The sequence below is a fragment of the Typopeltis vanoorti genome, chromosome 7 (genome assembly GCF_054136105.1).
Source record: "Typopeltis vanoorti isolate ZY-2024b chromosome 7, IOZ_Tvanoo_1.0, whole genome shotgun sequence".
Classification (NCBI taxonomy): domain Eukaryota; kingdom Metazoa; phylum Arthropoda; class Arachnida; order Uropygi; family Thelyphonidae; genus Typopeltis; species Typopeltis vanoorti.
In genome coordinates, this window is record NC_143555.1 from 71,097,882 (window position 1) to 71,116,415 (window position 18,534).

The 18,534-nt window shown below is 36.9% G+C and overlaps 1 protein-coding gene across 4 annotated transcripts in view; it reads left to right on the plus strand.

The window, feature by feature from the left end:
- LOC150104769 (rho guanine nucleotide exchange factor 17-like) overlaps positions 1–18,534 on the plus strand; it is a 678,990-nt gene that overhangs the window by 517,313 nt on the left and 143,143 nt on the right. For all 4 annotated transcript variants that reach the window (XR_016548547.1, XR_016548548.1, XM_090395338.1 and 1 more), the window contains one exon: positions 13,631–13,717. Coding sequence is in view for 2 of the 4 variants with exons in the window: in XM_090395338.1 (XP_090251464.1) it covers positions 13,631–13,717 (87 nt within the window). In the remaining 2 variants the exon portion in view is untranslated. The remainder of the gene's footprint in view (positions 1–13,630; positions 13,718–18,534) is intronic.

The following is an 18,534-nucleotide window of genomic DNA, read 5'->3' on the forward strand; positions in this document are numbered from 1 at the left end:
AGTTGTGATGAAGACACTAGAGATATTAGTGAGAAGTAGGATACAGAAATGGGTTAATAACAGCAGTATTCTCTTTGGGTTTGTTAAAAGGAGATCATGTTTTACTAACTTATGTACTATAACAAGGTGACAAATACCTTGGACAAGGGAGATGCATATATAGTGGTGTACTTGGATTTTGCAAAAGCTTTTGATAGGCTGCCACACAACAAGCTGTTAAATAAATTGAAACAGATGGGATTGGATAACAGACTGCTGAGTTGGATCAGTGACTGGCTATCAAATAGGTATCAGAAAGTTCTATATGGTGGTGCAGTATCCCAAAAGAGGATGGATCCTTGTGGTACACTAGTGGTGTACCACAAGGATCAGTTTTGGACCACTGTTGTTCAATTTGTATATTAATAATATTGGGATGGCAGCTGTTTGCAGATGATGCAAAATTGAGAAGAGCCATGTGGAGTCAAGCAGATGATATGGCATTAAAGGAGAACTTGAATAGATTGCATAAATGGGTAGGTAAGTGGAATTATGAGTTCAATGTTGCTAAGCATAAGGTTTTAAAATTTGGTAAGCAGCAATGGAATGCAATGTATACACTTGGTGAGGAAACTTTAAAGGAGGTAGAGAAGATGAGAGTGGTGGTGGACAAGGACATGAAATTCAAATTTCACATTGCACAAGTTGTGAAGACATCACATCAAATACAATGATGTTTGAGTTAGGAGTTTGAGTTACATGTCAGGAGGACCCTGACATGTAAAAACAAAGAGGTTATGATGCCATTGTATAAAATCTTGAACAGGTCTCATATGGATTGTTGTGCACAGATTTGGTTGCTGGGCTTTCATGGTGATGAGAATATGGTAGAAAGGGTCCAGAGAAGATTCACAAAGGTGGTCATTGGTCTTTGGAATGTGGAATATGAGGACAGATTGAAAGAATGTAAATTGTCAAGATGGCAAATGAGGTGGATGAAATAGATGAATGAAGAGGTGAAGCATTTAATTTGGAAGAAGAATACATTATGGAGGCAGCACAAGATGAGTGGTAATGGTTACATGAGGAATACAAAGACCAAGAAAGAAAGTTAACTCATTTGATAAGTGTAATAAAGGTATGAGCATCAGTTAGTTAATGAGGCCAAAAGAAACTCTAGGTAGTTTTTTTTCGATTAGTGACCAGTAGGAGAAAGGAAAATTATGGAAGGATGCTACTGGTTGGATAAAATAGTAGAATGATATCCACTGAGGAGGATATACATTGTTTGGAAAGAAGTCAATGACACCTACTTGATAAGTATAATAAAAGTGCATTATTGTAATGATGCAGAGAACACTGACTTGTAAAAGTAAGAATGTTATGATTCCATTTATAAGGCTTTGATCAAACTACGCATAAATTACTGTGCACAGATTTGGTCACCTGGCTTTCAAAAGGAAAGGGTTCAGAGACTACTGATGGTTTCTGGAATGTTGCATATTTAGACAGATTGGAAAAGTGCAATTTGCAGAGTCTAATGGATACAAGAAGGGGAGGGGGATGATCGAAGTTGGTAAGAGGTTATTACTATTACTAGATTAATGTGGATAAGATTTTTCAAAATGGTTGGACACAAGAAGAACAAGAAGCATTCCTGGAAGTAGTATAAGGAGGGAATGAGTGAGGAAGGAAGAAGTAGGTTTTTTCCATGGGTGGTGGTTAGTTGGAATGCATTGCCTGAAAGTATAGTGGGTATGGATATAGCAAATGCATTGAAGTCATGGTATGATGAGATGCGATGCATGTGTGTATGTGTGTGATGGGAGGACCTTGCACAATGAGTTGTTTGACTCCATGGAGGTCTAATGATGATGATGATAATAATAATTATTATTATTACTATTAAAGAAAAATAAATGTTGAAAGACTTAGAGTGAAGACACAAGACAGGACTGTGTTTTTCTAACATTCATACTCAGTAGTTTCAGTGGCTAGCAGAAGATTATGAATAAATTGTTCAATTTTCCTCTAATTGGTGAAAAGACAATAAAGGTTGCATTCAAGGCAACTTTTAAGCAGCAGCTCAGCATGGCCAACTATATGGGGCCATACTACCTATTGAATTGCATGTATGTGGAGTGAGGAGAGCTCAGCAAATGAAAGAAAAAAGACATCACCGAAAAAGAACAACAGTGTCAGAATGTATTCCAGAGTTAGGAGGTTAAGTAGGGTGGGAGCAAAAGCGAAGTTAGTTGAAAGTTATGAGATAAACTTTTTTTTTTTTTTGGTACCTATTTTTAATATAAACTGAATATACTTGAAGTAGAGCCTCCATAGCTCAGTTGGTATAGACAAAACCCTTTAGTTGGAAACATCTGGGTTTGATTCCTGTCCATGACATGAGGAACCTTTATCTGGTCTCTTTCAACTAAAGGTGAGTTAATTGGTCTCATAAGGAGGTGGAGAGTTTTTTCTCCCTGTAAACTCAGGTTTTTCATCCCTCAAAACAGGCAAACCGGTCCCATGAACATGCACATATAGTCATAAAATACTTATGGCAAGGTAGCAACAGGAAGCCACCTTGCTTCATATCTCCCTAGTAATCAGTTGCAACCCTCTAAAAGAGAGGAGGCCACAAGATTAGGATACTTGAAGTAATGCATATATCAAAAAGCTCAGGTATGAGCATTTTCCTCTGTGCAAGGAAATTTGTTGCTGCCATTTCCCTTAGAGAATTTAAGGATTGATGAGAAACCGTGCTTTGACTTTCCAGAACAAGAGTAGTCAAGTTTTCTGTTATGTCAAAGTCGCTGAATGAAATATATTAACTTCTGCTTTGCAGATATTTTGTATTTAATGTCAGAAAAGATATGACCCAGTGTTTTAAGGTAATAAATGTGTGTGTGAGTAAGTAGAAGAGTCACTAATTTTTTTTTTTATATAGTTTAATTTATATGTCATATTTGTATACATGATGTTGTTTAAGCCAATATTAACTTGTGGATCTCAGAGTTAAGTTGAAATAAAGCAGTTGATCAAAGAATAGAAGACCATAGACATGATAGTTCTGAAAAAAAAAAAATTATGGGACTGAACAGTGACAGAACTGCATTAAAAATGAAGTTATTAGGAAGGAAGGAACTTAACTTTGTTACACTGAAAAATATATGAGAAGAGCTAATCTAAGGTAGTATAGTAACTTAAAAAAAACTGGAGAAGGAAAAGTTGGTGAGACTGGTGTTTCATGCCAAGATAGCTGTTAAAAATATCCAGAGGAAAACCAAGATCTAGGAAGACTGATTTAGATCTGTCTTAGAAGATAGAAATATAAGATCTTATTGACAATATTGGAGTGTTGACAAGTGATAAACTGATTTGGAGGAAAACTGTTAATAGGAGATTACTGATAATGCAAACGCAATGATGTAGTGCTGTTATGGTATTCTGTACACTTCTTGAAGGTGAGGAAATTGATGATGGTTAAAAGAATTATCATGTCTTCTTCACTTAATGGGCCATTTAGGTCTAATGCTGCCACCACCAGATTTCTCCATCTTTCCCAAATTTAGACTGCGTCTGAAGTAAGTTGTTCACCCACTTATCTTAGGTTGCTCATTACTTCATAATCTGTCTATCTTGCTTGATGTCTTTTCTTTTCAGTTCTATTTATAAGTATATGTTTGATCAACTAGTCATCTGCCCTCCAGGCTGACCAAACTATTTGTTTCTTTCCTGTTATAAATGATAGATGTTAGGTCTTTAAAACATTTATTTTTTTCATTATGTTTTCATCTATACAGTTCAATATTTTGATTATAAGATGATCAAAAATTCTTTCTCTTACTTTTTTTCAAATTTAATAAGTTTTCTACTATATCCCCTTTTGTTGACACAACCATAGGTTAAATCAGATGTAAATAACTTGAGAGTTTTTTCTTTGGATTTTCTGGATAATATTCTGGATTTTTATGAGCCATAAAATTTCAGAGTATCTATGACTGGTAAATTCCCATTTCTCTTCTCCATCTCTTGATGCATATATATATATATATATATATCTTAAATTAAAGATACCAAGAAATTACATACTTGGTTTAATCCTTTATCCAAGTATAAGCAAATAAAGTTTGCAGCTGAAGTATTTTTAGGACTGATGCAACTCCGTGATCAAGGTGGTATGACTTCACATCACTTGCCTTAGTATCCCATAATGCAAAGCACATCTCCTTGCAGACATGTAAATGAAAATAGTCAGTCCTGAAAATACTTCAGGTGCAAACTTTGTTTGCTTACACTTGAATAAAGGATTAAACCAAGTATATAATTTCTTGATATCTTTAATTTATAGTATAATCAAGTGGAAAACATTTCAGCAACTAGCTACCTCTAATCCAGAATATTATAATAATAAAGTGTGACACTTTTTGGCAATTCGTATATGAAAATATGACTTCTGCATTACTTCAACCTCGGTATCACCTCTGGGTCTGGCTCCCACTGACAAGATCTCAGTTTTTGGCAAGATAAGTACTTTTGTTTTCTTTCATTTGTTTTTCACTTTAATTTATTTTACTGGTGCTAGTGGTGGTTTCATCCCCACTAGCACTGGTTTCTTTTAATAAATATTTTTAATAAGGATTGTATTTGCATTATGGGATTACTTTTACAGTATCATGCCTACCGTTTATAGTAGCTCAAACTAACATTTACTAGTGGTGTAGAATTATTTCTGTATCACAGATTATTTTATTCTCAGTCTTATGACTGAAAGTTTTATTTTTCTTCCAATTAAATGCAGAGGTTATAGTATTTTTCCTACATGAGATAATGGTACCAATTCCTCCAAGGGTGCGAACTCTAGGAATTGAAATTCCCGGATGTGAAGAAGAGAAACAGGTAACTAAGGTTTTAAAAGAGATCCATACAGGTAATGAAAAAGTAGAGATAATGTTCACCCTTGTTGCACACCTGATTTAACATCAAACCATCTTTCTGTACCTCCTTCAATTCTAACTGCTGATTTACAGCTTAAATAGACTATGTAGTCTGCACGGTTAGCCTAGTGGCTATGCGCTTCGCAACCATATGCCTGGGGAAGGAGTGTCCTAGGTTCGATTCCCATCGGTGACGTGAGGAGCTGAAGGATCTTCCTCAGCCATAGCCAAGTTAGTCAGTCTTGGGCGTGGACAGCAGGGTTTTTTCCCCAGTTTATTCTGGGGTTTTTCATCCCGCAAAGCAGGCAAACTGGCCTTGAGAACTCAACACTACAGGCCATAGGATACACCGGGGCATAAGGCTGACCACCTTATCCTGTAAACGGAGTGAGGTCCGATGATTAATGGACCCTCGACACCGCAAGGTAAAAGAGGGTATAAGGAAGATGATGATAGTCAGCACAAACAAGATTTATTCTTTCACCCCTTATGGCGGAGGGAAATATTTAATTGTAGTTAAAGATGTGAAAACAAGGGATAAACTATTACAGGGTTTTACTTTCGAAGGCAGCACCAGGTAAAAAACAGTAAAAATCGAAAGATTTCCAATGGAACATATAGAGAATAGTAATGAAATTCTTATACAGACATTTTTGAAATGGGGTAAGATTAGTAATATATGAAAGGGTTTGTCAAGTGAAGATCCAAATTGGTTTTCTGGTGATGTTGCCTTCGCAATGGATATGAAGATGCCTGTACCAAATTTTGTCAACATTGGTACAACCCAAGTTATAGTGATAGTTTACCATCCCAGAGTACAACATCAATCCCTGCATTGCAGTTCATACAATCACTTAGTGGTAACTGCTCCAAGTCTAAATGTTTCAACTGTATGAAGATCAGACATATCGCTAATCAGTGCCTCAAACCCTGTCAGAAATGCAAATGTTCTGAACATTGCATTAACACCTGTCCTTTTAGAACTTTCGCAGAAAGAGTGGGAGCTCCTGTAGAATCAATTAGAGCACCATATATATCAAAGAGGCATAATGAAGAGTTTCCAGATCTTCCAATTCAGTCTAGTAAAGATGGCACTTTTAAGCAAACTACACTTGGTAAAATCACAAAAAGTGCATGACCAATTCAGTTAGAAATTAGCCCCAGAATTCCAGATCTGCAGGAGCAACTTTTCCAGTCAAATACTGATGGAACATCAGTTGAAATTACCAATAATGAACCTAAAATAACAACTGAACAGGTACACAACAAAATGCAAAAGCATTCAGCTGTTCTACAAGGAGAAACTGGAGAAGAAACAGAAAAGCAAGTAAGAGAACTGAAAGAACTTAATATGCAGACAAGATCATCAAAAAGGAAAGACAAATTAATAAAAAAAATTGAAGATAAACAAAAAAATTAAAAAAAGGAACTACAAGAAATAGAAGTAATAAAAAATGTAAAGCTGGAGAAGGCTGTGGATCATCAAATAAAAACTCTTCAGGTTTAGAAGAGTTTATGGATTATGAAGAACCAACTCATGCTAATAAAGAGAAAGCAAGAGATACAATTAAAGAAAATATAATAAAGTTTACTGATTCAAAGTTTTCTCAGTACATTTATCATCTACATGAAAAGAAAATAATTAGCTTCCAAATCAAAATTGATAGCCATGAAATTGAAGTAATGGAAAGCAACTGTAAAAAACTGGAAAACAGTTTCCAAGAAGCAGGTTACACAATTGCTTCTTCACAGATTGAAGACCTCATCGGTTTCATCCAAAATTCAGAAGTTAAAGACTTACCAGTGACACTTCAATAATCATAGCATCTCCTTTCTGCATTGCCTCATTAAATATACAAGGATTACACATGCAAATTAAATAAGACACTATATGGAAACTTATGCTATGCCATATCAGGTTTTTGTTTCTTCAAGAAACATACTTTTGCAGATATAAAGATATAAAAAGTTTAATAGATAGATATCCACTTCTTTCTTATTGGAAATTTGGAAGATTTAACAGGGCTGGGGTAGGAGTTCTTATTCTTGCCCCCCCCCCCTCTCCTTGAGTCATTCTGTTTGGATACTGTTTATGCAATTTTAAAGAGACAGAGACAGGTGCTTCCCCCCCACCCCTGAAAGAAAAAGAAAATGTGGGTGAAAAATGAAAACTACACTTACTCAAGATTGTTTACTAGTTAGGAAAAGCAAAACGAATCCAAGATTGTCTGCTGTAGACTTAAATAGAGACTTGGGAGCTAGTTGAATTAATGTTTCTGATATGACAGTCCTATGAAGATGTTGGAAGCAGGGAGGACTGTCCACAGACCAAACAAGAAACAACTGTTGATGAAGGCTATGCAGAAAAAGAGGCTTCAGTGGGAAAAAATGTACAAAGATTGGACTGTTGAGAAGAGGTGATATTCTCAGATGAGAGCCATTTCTTTGTCCAAGGAAAGCAAGTATCCTATGTTCTGAAATCACTGGATGAGAGGACTTCTCCCACCAACCTTCAACAAGCTCCTAAACACCCAGCTGAAAAGATGTTCTAGGGTTGTTTTGCACATGGCATTTCAGTATCACTGGTGCCTGTTTATGATATGATGAAAAGTGATCAATACATAAAAATATTGGAGAAAAGAATGGTCCCACAGATCTAGAAAGAAAAAGAACTCATTTTTCAACAGGATCTCGCTCCATGCCACACTTCAAAAAAAGTGAAAGAGTTCCTCAAAAATCACAACATCCAATTGCTTCATTGGCCAAGCAACTCTCCTGACATTAACCCAATAGCAAATTTGTGGGCCATAGTGAAAAAGAGACTTGTAAATTAAATTGTGACAAAGTATAACTGAATACAATCCATTATAAAAGTATGGTTTTGAGATGCAGAAATAAGAAAAATGTGCTGTACTGTTGGCAGAGTCCATGCCTAAGTGAATTAATGAACTTATTAAGAATAGACAAGTACATATAAATTATTAGGTACAGTTGGAGTTTAATTTTTGAACTTATTTTCTTGAGAAATGTGAGTGTTCAGATTAATTTGTTTGCTATTTTATCACCATCTATGAGAACTTGAAAGCAACATTCAGACTTTTTGAAGATATAAAGCCTATCAAAATTGAGAAAGGAGTATACTAAGGCAATACTATATTGCTAAAACTCTTTAATTCAACATTATAATGTTTTTCTAGTCATAAATAATTTTTTTTTCTACTTATTGTTTATTTATTGTTATACACAGCAATGGAGCAAAATTAATGGAAACCACCTTACATATCTTTGCTTTGCTGATGACATTATTATTTTCGCAAATATTCCATCCAAATTACAAAACATAATTCTGGAACCCAGCACAGAAAAGTAAAGATGTGGGACTGAAGATGAACTTGGAAAAGAATAAAGTAAAAGTTGATGATGTAATGCTGAAAAATTGAATAGCTACACCTAGGCAAAAAGTTTATAGATGATGGCTGAAACTGGCATGGAGTATATTTGGTAAAAATCATAATATCTTTAAGAGCACTCTACCCTTATGTCTGTAGAGAAAAGTCTTTAACTGGTGCATCTTACCATTTGTTCCCTGTGAATCAGAAATTTGGGCTCTCACTTAAAGAGATATCAAAACATTGGAGACCACTCAGAGAAACATGGAGAGACACATGATTAGAACTACAAGGAGAGATAAATGGAATTCATGGACAAGAGGACTGTTCAGAATGGAAGACATCATCATCTGTGTGAAACCCTAAAATGGCAATGGACAACCCACATTGCTAGAAAAATGAACCAATGTTGGATTACACAGATAATGAACTGAACCACAAATGACTAAAAAGACAACCAGTTACCAGCAGAGGGGTGAAATCAGGGAATAAGTTAGAGTGGCCATGGTAACAAGCAACTCAGGACAAGACCAAGTGGAGAAATCTTGGAGACTTTCATCCAGCAGTTGATTGAGAATGGTTGATGATGATATATACATATCCATCCCATACACAATAAGTAGAAGAACCTATAAGCACTTCAGTGATGTGTAGGGCGGAGGATAGAGTTTGGAAATAAGTTTATTTTAATTTTTCTTGAAGAATTGGTGGTTATAGTTGTGTTGAAAAACTTCATGAGGACAACTGTTCCAGAGGTTAGAGGTAGATGAAGCAAAAGAGGAAGATGAGAAGCAGATTTGGTGCAGTTGTACTGAAAACAAGGCCTATTAAAACAAGACTAGCAGCTGCACAACATAAAGTGGAGAAATATTGGATGTCAGTTCAGCAGAGCGGTGTCCATGGAAGTACCTGTAGTACAGAGCTGAAAAACTCTATCAGTGTGATAGTAGTTAGGTAAGTCAGTGAGGAAGAGATCATCTATTAGCTGAAACAACTCTCCTCTGGATAATGTCATAGATTTTTCCAGAGGTTTTAGATGCACTTTTCCCAAACATGTGAACAGTATTCTAGGGATGGGTGGAATTTGGGTTTATACAGTGTTATCAGCTGGGTGGATGAAAAGAATACTTTTTTTAGGGGGCTGAGGAAACTAGTAATGTGGTGTGTTTATATTAAGAGAAGGTGGAAATAAATGTCAGTCCAAGGAGAGAGTTCTGACCCTACCTAGTGATTTGTGTGTAATTGAGGGTAAGGATAGGTGAGCTGAGATCTCATTTGCCAGGGGAAAAAAAAGAAGCAAAACTGCATTTTGGTAGCATTGAAGGTGACCAGGTTGTTATCACTCCCATTCAAGGATGATATGGAGATCTGTGTTTAAGCCACTGATTGCAGACCTTCTTGAAGCTTGGGGGGGGGGGGTTGAGCACTGCATGGTTGGTTTGTCAAATGAGAAGGATTGAGATTGAGAGGTAGGTAGGTCATTGATATGTAGCAGAGAGAGAGTAGGTGATAGAACAGAGTAGTGGCTCTCCTGCTTTGGTGGAAAAGCTGCAAGAGCAGAAGCCATTCACCTGACATGCAGTGAACAACCAACGAGAAAGTGCTGGCTACCCAGTTACTGAGGGTGAAAGTATACTAAAAGATGGCAGTAATCAGTCCAAAATCAGGCGACTGAGTTTAAATAACAGTAAGAGCTGATGTAAGACTTTTGATGAGGCTTATAATTGCATGGAGATCTGATAATACTAATAATTTTAGGTATCATCTTAGTTTATTTGTTGTTATACACAGTAACACACTTTCCTTAAGCTTTTCTGTATTTTCTATGGCACATGACGATTTAATTAAAGCTGGCCGGTGGGTTGGCTGAGTGGATAGCACCTCCATTCTCTAACCAATACATTATTCAATATATATTTGAATCCTTCTGTGGACTGGATATTTTTGATTATCTTAGGTTAGTAGAGAATATCATTACCCAGTGTGAGACCATCCACTCACTTTGATCATTGGAGGACCACGAAATTTACTGTGCACCCTGTAAATGATTTATACCCTTTTATGTGTGATTCACATGAAAGAAAAAAAAAATGCATCAAGGAGCTAAATGATATCTTGTTTTTCATGGACTACTTTTGTAACATAAGTCCTTTTGAGTCCCTGTAGATGATTTCAAACACATAATTTCTTGGTCATATCAGTCCATTATGAATGTCAATGTTTCTGTGGTTTAGCAACTCTTCAGTTAATTTTTAGTATTGAGACAACATTTCTAAACATATTATTATTATTACCACAAGACCTCATGGAGTCAAAGACTCATCTGGGAGGTCCTTTTATCACACACACAGCTCATCATACCATGCCTTGAACACATTCAAACTCCTTGCAGACACCACATTCTCAAGCAAGGCATTCCAATCATTTACAACTCTGCATGAAAAAAACTTTCCTCTCACTCCCCTACTCACATCCTCTTTATACAGTTTCCAGGGATGACCTCTGGTTCTCTCACTATTTTCTGTAGAACTTCTCCAGCATTGATCCTATAACAACCCCCTACCAACTTGTAGGTCTCTATCATATCTCTCCTCTTCCTCCTGTCCACCAGACTGCAAATTACATCTTCTCAATCTTTCCTCATACTCAACATTCCAGAGGTCAGAAACTACCTTAGTCTATCGCCTTTGGACCCTTTCCAACATCTCTTCATCCTTCTGAAAACCAGATGACCAAATCTGGGCACAATAGTCCATGTGTGGCCTATTCAAAGCCTTATACAATGGAACAAGAATCTCACTACTTCTACACGTCAGTGTCCTCTGCATCATTCCCAGAAGCCTTTGTGTTCACACAATTTTGGCTGTGTGTCCTCTAAATTTCAGATCCTTATCCACTATCACCCGAGATCTCTTATTTCTTCCACCTCCAACAATATATCCTCACCAAGCATAAATTCTGCATCCCATCTTTGTTTTCCAAATTTTAAAACCTTACAGTTTGCAATATTGAACTCACATCCCCATTTCTGTGCCCAATCACTCAATTTATTCAAGTCTTCTTGTAAGGCCACAACATCTTCACTGCTCTTCATGATTCGTCCCAACTTTGCATCATCTGCAAACAACTGAATATCTCCATCCAAATCTTCACCTATGTCGTTAATATACAAGTTAAACAGTAATGGTCCCAAAACCTATCAGATAACCAGTCTTCAATCCAGTGCGCCAATCTAATATCCAATCCCATCTGCTCTAGTTTGACTATCAATTTATCATGAAGTACTCTATCAAAAGCCTTTGCAAAATCTAAGTATATTACTGTGTATCCTTCTCCTCTGTCCAAGGAAGCAGTCACTTTATGGTAATAAGCAAGTAGTTTACTAAAACATGACCTCCCTTTAGCAATCCATGCTGTCCATCAAAGATAATACCATTGTTGTCACCCCAACTCTGGATCCTAGTTCTCACAAGCTTCTCCAACAACTTAACTATGACACACAGATAGGCCTATAGTTTGATGCTTGAGTTCAATCACCTCCTTTATGAAGTGGCACAATCTTGCCTTCCTTCCATTCCTTAGGGTCTTGACTGAGTCTTGACTGAATTGGTTATTTCCACTTTTCTTATGCTGACTCTACAATGCCCTCTTTCTCTGTATCGCCTGCTTAATCTCTTTATTCATCCATCTCACACCTACCTTATTTAACCTTCCCACCCTTGGAATACACTTAGAAATTGCATCTACTAGATAGTTTTTGAAAATCCCCCAAGCTGCATTGATCTCTTTTCCAGCTAACTCCTCATTCCATGCTACACTTGCAAGCTGTCTCCTGAGCTCTTCATAATCACCCCCCCCCCCCTTGTAGTTTCACATATACCCTTTACTCACAGAGGTCCTTACACTGCTGATTTGACACCTCATTTATAATTACATCCTCTGATGAGATGATGACCAAATCCAAGACCCTCAATCCTCGCGTGCCCTCTGTTACTTACTGTCTAAGGTAGTTATCCCTCAAAACTCAAGAAACTTATTTTCTTTAGTTCCAGTTGCTATCTCATCATTCCAGTCTATATTGCCATAATTAAAATCACCCATAACGATCATCCTTTTCTTATTTGCTTGACTAATTTGATTATACATTTCATTATCACTACCATCTACATTACCTGGTCTATATCAACATCCAACCAAGTAATTGATTCCATTCACCTCTATCTCACACCATACTGCTTCAAAACCACTGGCACTATTTCCCTCTTGCATCTCTACTTTATATGGATATAACTCTTTCTCTATCATCAGTAGCACTTCCCCTCCCTTTTTACCACTCCTATCCTCACGAAACGCATCATACCCATCCATCTCTATTCCTGTCAGGATGTCATCGTCTTCCAGCCATGTCTCACTTATTCCAGCAGTCTTTGGGTGAACAGACGCAATTAGTGCAACCATTTCATCTGCCTTGTTTCTTATACTTCTAGCATTGGTATACAAACATAACAGCTCATTTCTAGATCTACAGCTAGTTCCACTGATACCACTCACTCGATGTGATCTCTCTCTCCATGGTTAGGCCTTGACTTAAAGCTTTGATCTGACCACATCTAGATTTCTGTGCTCAGATCTCTCCAATAGGATTTAAAGGGAATGAAATAACCTTGGAGAGGGTGAAGAGACTGATATCAGGACTGTACAGTGTTGATTATGTGAACAGACTGAGGGCATGTAGACCGCAGAATTTGGTGGATAGAAGACAAAGGGGGAGATATAATTGAGACATTTAAGCTGTTGAAGGGTTCATGTTAATATTGAGGAGATTTTTCATGTGGTAGAATGAGGGGAAGGAGCAAGAACATGATGACATACCTTGAAGTTTCAAAAGGGAGTGAAGAGTAAAAGTGGAAGATGTAAGTTTTTGTATGGAGAGTGGTGGGAGCATGGAATGCACTGGATGAGTTTAAAGAGTAGTATGATAAACTTTGTGTTGACCTCCCACAGTGAGTCTTGTGACTCTATGGAGGTCAGGAAAATAATAATAATGTATGTGACCTCACAACATGATATGCATTATTAATTTAACAGCATTTCTGTTAATGTCACTTTATGTAAAGTTAAATAAGTTTTCACTTTCATATATAATGTGGTTATACCAAAATACCTGGAATCATTACAAACATTTTTGTAACATTCAGTCGTATATTATTTTGAGATGAAACTATAAACCATTAATTCATAAATTATGCTAATTATTTTAAAAACTAATTCTGAATTTGCATTTTATTCAAACTAATTCTGAATATTTACTTGCATTTTTTATAGCATCCATGTGTATAATTGTACAGATAATATACGTATAAAAAAGAACAAGATTAAGGTCCAACATTCTGCAGCCATTCATTGTATCATGTAAGTGATTTTCAATCATGTATCTAATATTCTTACTACACATAATTTAGTTCCCTCCATGATATTTGTTCATGATCAACAAAATTCTAAGTGATGATACTGGCCTTTTCATACATCCTTTTTTTTTATTTTTTTAATTATTATTTTCTTTCTTATACACTTTACTTCTCCAGGAATCTTTGCTCTCCTTTTCTCAAGAGCACCATATCCTTTTTTTTGTGTTTGTCGTGCAGTGTTACCTGTGGACATCTGGAAGGAGGAATCCTATTGAGGTACATTCATGCTTCTGGTCATTGATTCGAGCAAAGGTTGGTCGATTGATAGAGCCTCTGCTACTAATGGCTCGCAAAAAATTAAGCAAGTTTGAGTGCAGTTAGTAGTTGAAAGGGGATCAATCATTCGATGCTGCTGTTGGCACACTCTCCCTCGATGAGTCTTTGGACTCCCTGGAGGTGTCACATAATAATAATGATAAATGCTTGGCTGCACCATCTGCGGCCTAGACAAGATCAGCTAGGTAGCGGGCATGAGTGCAAGGATTATTATTATTATTTCATGGGTACCTCCATGGACTCCCAAGACTCATCATGGGAGACCAAAACTATCAACATAATATCTATCATATCTCTCCTTGAAACCATTAACAGACAGTGCACTCACAACTGACTCAGCAACCTATTCCATTCGTTCACCACTCTCCACGCGAAAAATCTAGTCTTCATACCCTTGCTAACCACACCCTTTTTCAACTTCCAGGTATGACCTCTTGTTCTGCTCCATCTAGTCAAGTGTTGATATATTTCCTTTGTATTAATTCTATAAAATCCTTTAAGCAACTTAAATGTTTCTATCATTTTTTTGCCTATCAACCAACTTTTGCAACATATAAACCATCAATCTAACTTTATAGAGAGCATTCCAAAGACCACCTCACCATCTTGGTTCTCTCCACAACTTTCTCATCTTCAAACTTGCCTACTTTAGCAATATGTCCTCTAAACTTAACTCTCTGTCTACTACAACCCCCAAATCCCTGACTTAATCAATTTCCCAGAACACAGTTTCCTCAATGTGGTACACGGCTTCTTTATTCCAAATTGCATAACTTTACACTTTTCACATTAAATTGATATCCATTATGTTTTACCCATACCATCAGCCTATTTAAATCATCCTGCAAGCTCTCTACATCATCTTGATTAACTATTACCCTATTCAACTTTGCATCATCAGCAAACAACTGATTATATTCTTTTAAATTATTTCCTATATCATTTATGTTCAAATTGTTCCTATATTCCTAATTGTTTCTTATATCATTTATGTTCAAAGCACTGGTCAAAGGACAGTGCTCTGTGCTTTGACTCATTCCACTAGCCACCTATCTTCTCAGGGATTCTGCTCCTTCATATACTACTTTATGGTATCTATCCATCAGCCACCCATTTATTCATATCACCAGTTTAACTTTCATCCCCCATTTGTTGCAGCTTGCATAACAGAGTTCCATGTGGTATCCTGTCAAACGCTTTTGCAAACTCCAGCAGTATCATCATGTAGCCATTTTGTTTATCAAACTCAGCTGTCACTCTTATTATAAAAAATAGTAGATTACTAAATTATTATTATTATTATTATTATTAAACAAGACCTCTGGAGTCAAAGACTCATCTGGGAGGTCCTTTTATCACACACACACATCTCATCATACCGTGTCTTAAACACACTCAAACTCCTTGCAGACACCACACTCTCAGGCAAGGCATTCTAATCATTCACAACTCTGCACGAAAAAAACCTGCCTCTCACTCCCCTACTCACACTCTCTTTATACAGTTTCCAGGGATGACCTCTGATTCTCCCCTGATCTCCCGCTATTCTCTGTAGAACTTCTCCACCATTGATCATATAACAACCCCTTACCAACTTGTAGGTCTCTATCATATCTCCCCTCTTCCTTCTCTCCACTAGACTCTGCAAATTACAACTTCTCAATCTTTCCTCATACTCAACATTCCAGAGGTCAGAAACTACCTTAGTCAGTCACCTTTGGACCCTTTCCAACATCTCTTCATCCTTCTGAAAACCCAGTGACCAAATCTGTGCACAATAGTCCATGTGTGGCCTAATCAAAGCCTTATACAATGGAACAAGAACCTCCCTACTTCTACACATCAGTGTCCTCCACATCATTCCTAGAAGTCTTTCTGTTGTCTTCACAATTTTGGCGATGTGTCCCCTAAATTTTAGATCCTTATCCACTATCACCCCCAGATCTCTTATTTCCTCCACTTCCAACAATATATTCTCACCAAGCATAAATTCTGCATCCCATCTTTGTTTTCCAAATTTTAAAACCTTACATTTTGCAACATTGAACTCGCATCCCCATCTGCTTGCCCAATCACTTAATCTATTCAAGTCCTCATGCAAGGCCACAACATCTTCACTACTCTTTATGGTTCATCCCAACTTTGCATCATCTGCAAACAACTGAATATCTCCATCCAAACCCTCGCCAATATCATTAATATACAAGTTAAATAGTAATGGCCCTAAAACAGACCCCTGAGGCACTCCACAAGTGACTTTCCTTTTCCTAGATATCGCACCCCCATACACAACTTGTTGATACCTATCAGATAGCTAGTCTCCAATCCAATGCACTAATCTAATATCCAACCCCATCTGCTCTAGTTTGATTGTCAACTTATCATGAGGTACTCTATCAAAAGCTTTTGCGAAATCCAAGTATATTACTGTGTATCCTTCTCCTCTGTCCAAGGAAGCAGTCACTTTATTGTAATAAGTAAGTAGATTACTAAAACATGACTTCCCTTTAGCAAATCCATGCTGTCCATCAAAGATTATACCATTGTTGTCAACCCAACTCTGGATCCTAGTTCTCACAAGCTTCTCCAACAACTTAACCACAACACCTGACACAGAGATAGGCCTATAGTTTGATGCTTGAGTTTGATCACCTCCTTTATGAAGTGGCAAAATCTTGCCCTCCTTCCACTCCTTAGGAACTTGACGAAGTGCAAGACTCGTATTAAAAAAATATGTCAAGACAGGTGCCAACTCCCCAGCATGAATTTTAATAATAATAAAAAGTTAAAAATTAAAAAAATAATAAATAAATACCTTGCAAATATCATCCTGTGTAGTTAACCTAATTATTAGTGAGGCAGTGACACATATAAAAAACTATATTTTATGTTGATTTCCACTTCCTCAAAAACTGTGGTAGAACCTGAGTGTTTTAAACATTGCTTTTAAATATGCTCATGCCAAAGCACTGGAAACGGTAGCCATTCACCTGTCAGTAGGATTTCTTAATACAATATGTTCCACTGGGTTCCAATTTAACAGAGCTTGACTTGCTTATATTGCAAATGTCAGTCCATACTTCTTATGGGTGACTTTAATGGATATAATACTCTGTGAGATACTGCCAAAAGAAACTAAGCTTGGATTGAGCATGTGCTTTGCAATAATGACCTTTCCCCTTTCTCTCTCTCTCTCTCTCTCTCTCTGTCTCTTTTCTTGATAATGAACATAGTACATTCCTTCATATGCTTACCTGCTCATATTCCACAATAGATTTCACAATCTGTCCCCTCCCTACCATTCTTCCACTGCTCATGCGAGATGTTAAAGAGAATATTTATGAAAGTGATCATGGTTCTTCAGCTGAACTGTGCTCTTCTACACATACCCCCCCCCACACACACACAGAAAACTGACCATGATGAATGGAATACATTTTCTCATCTTACACATTTAATGCTAAGTTAGTCAGCTGAACACATATCATTGAAGTGGTGATGTGTATAACAGACAGTCCTTTTCCTGCAGCAGCAGCAACAACTGCAGTTCCAAACACATCATCTTCATTTCCACAATATCCAAGGCAATGGTAAAACCCTGAGTGTCAAGCAGCCAAAAAAGATCAAGACAGAGCTTAGGATATATTTCATAGCTACCCTAACACATCAAATTTCATAGCTTTTAAACATGCTCAGGCCAAAGCACATTGTTATACATCAGAAACAGTTGTAGATCCAGTTTACATCATCTGTCAATCATACAACCAGTATAATAATTTGTATAGAATAAAATACAAAAAATGAAGAGTAGGTATAGACACACACACACAACATTTGTCTACCTTGGAACATAATGGTAGTATATGAACCTAAGGCAACTGCAAACACTTTAGAGAGGAAATCTTTGTTCCAATCTCAGCATTTGCACTAGAAATGATATGCTTGCCTGAATTTTTGATATTAAAAGAACAAGAAGTAAACATTCAACTTTTTTTACTAATAGGGGTACGGTCATACAAACAGCCATCTGTTACTGAGGAACTAAAAAGAGAACTTCTCTCTCATGCAATTGCAGTAGTAGGACCTGATGACATTCATTATGAGATGATAACAGACAGTCCTTTTCCTGCAGCAACAACTGCAGTTCCAAACACATCATCTTCATTTCCACAATATCCAAGGCTTGGATATTGTGGAAATGAAAATATAAAATACTCCCCCCCCCCATTTTTCTGAATCTCCTTTTCTTACTGTGCACAAAATGCTGACTGATGAGAATTTTCACACTCATGACATAAGCCAATTATCATTGCTATTCCAATGCTAAGAAAAGATCCAACCAAAGCAAACAGTTACTGATTTATTGTTCAGACCAGCTGGATTTGCAAGATATTGGGAAAAAAGTGGTCAATTCCAGACTTCTCTGGAATTTAGAAAGCAGTGATCTTCTCTTCAACACCCAATTTAGCTTTTGTAGACACCATT